Raw genomic sequence first — 1333 nt, forward strand, 5'->3', positions numbered from 1 at the left:
ACCTCTCTAAGCTCATCAGATACTGCAGCTATAGCCACAACTAATGCTTATGATTGTAATCTAAACATGTTTTTCATTTGCATTCAGAAACTCAAGTAGCTTTTAAACTGATCTCATGAAATGACTAAATCGGCTGGTGACTTGCACCATTCTAGGTACGATAGTATTCACAAGAGCGGTGACTGTTACTTATATCATGCTCGTTATTGTATAATATCACAGTCTTATCATTTGTCACCACTGAAACAAAACTACAAGTAAAGGAAACTCTCAAAGCTTAAATCGTTACTTATATAATGCCAGTTTGTGTTTATTACTATAATTTACATGGAAAATCCTTTAACAACTTGACCCGTTACCTATATTTTTACCTCTATCTCTGTCTTTCATGAGCTGGCTTTTAGAAGCAGTAATTGTGTACATTTATTTCTGAACAAAAGAATACAAACGAAAAACCCTTAAACTTTGTGATGATGTTTCTTCTTCTTAGCATCTTGCAAAAGCTTCCGGGAAATATAGCTCTTGAAACCCGGAATGTGCCATAAACGTAGTCATGGAGAAAGAAGTCCTCACCGTATATGGAAACATTTATTTTTACATCTTGTAATAATATTAAATGTCTAACTACAAAATCATACATATGAGGGATTTATTGAGGTAGAATGAAAAGAATTTATATATTGAATTAGTTACATTTTATTTACAATTTCTTTGTGCTGTTTTCTTTTGTTTAATATTCACATTTTAAAAATAATGGTATCGGTTAAACAATAAAATATATGACAATGAAATACATCTTCTGTCACAAGTTTTGACATTATTATTAATAGCGTAAGTCACTGTATGGTCTTCTCACGAGGAAAATGACAAGAAATGGACAGTCTAAAACAATGGGCAAGATATAAACTGTTTGCAAAAAAGAAAATTTATGCATACCTGATAAATTTATTTCTTTTATGATATGACGAGTCCACGGATTTCATCCTTACTTGTGGGATTTATCCTCCTGCTGACAGGAAGTGGCAAAGCTGTATATATAGCTCCTCCCTTCCCTCCCAATCCAGTCATTCGACCGAAGTTAGGAAGAGAAAGGAAAAGCTAAAGGTGCAGAGGTGACTGAAGTTTAATAAAAATAAATATATACCTGTCTTAAAAATGACAGGGTGGGCCGTGGACTCGTCATATCGTAAAAGAAATAAATTTATCAGGTAAGCATAAATTTTCTTTTCTATTATAAAGATATGACAAGTCCACGGATTTCATCCTTACTTGTGGGATACCAATACCAAAGCTATAGGACACGGATGAAAGGGAGGGACAAGACAGGAACCTA

The 1333-nt window shown here is 33.6% G+C and overlaps 1 protein-coding gene across 1 annotated transcript in view; it reads left to right on the forward strand.

The window, feature by feature from the left end:
* The window catches only part of LOC128655853 (zinc finger protein 84), a gene marked incomplete in the record, with an annotated part of 373484 nt that extends 372689 nt beyond the window's left edge, over positions 1-795 (forward strand). The window contains 1 exon segment of the mRNA XM_053709421.1: positions 1-795. This exon segment is cut by the window's left edge and continues 754 nt beyond it. Within this exon segment, the coding sequence (XP_053565396.1) occupies positions 1-10 (10 nt within the window).
* Positions 796-1333: the final 538 nt, after the last annotated feature.

The sequence above is a fragment of the Bombina bombina genome, chromosome 4 (assembly GCF_027579735.1).
Source record: "Bombina bombina isolate aBomBom1 chromosome 4, aBomBom1.pri, whole genome shotgun sequence".
Lineage (NCBI taxonomy): Eukaryota > Metazoa > Chordata > Amphibia > Anura > Bombinatoridae > Bombina > Bombina bombina.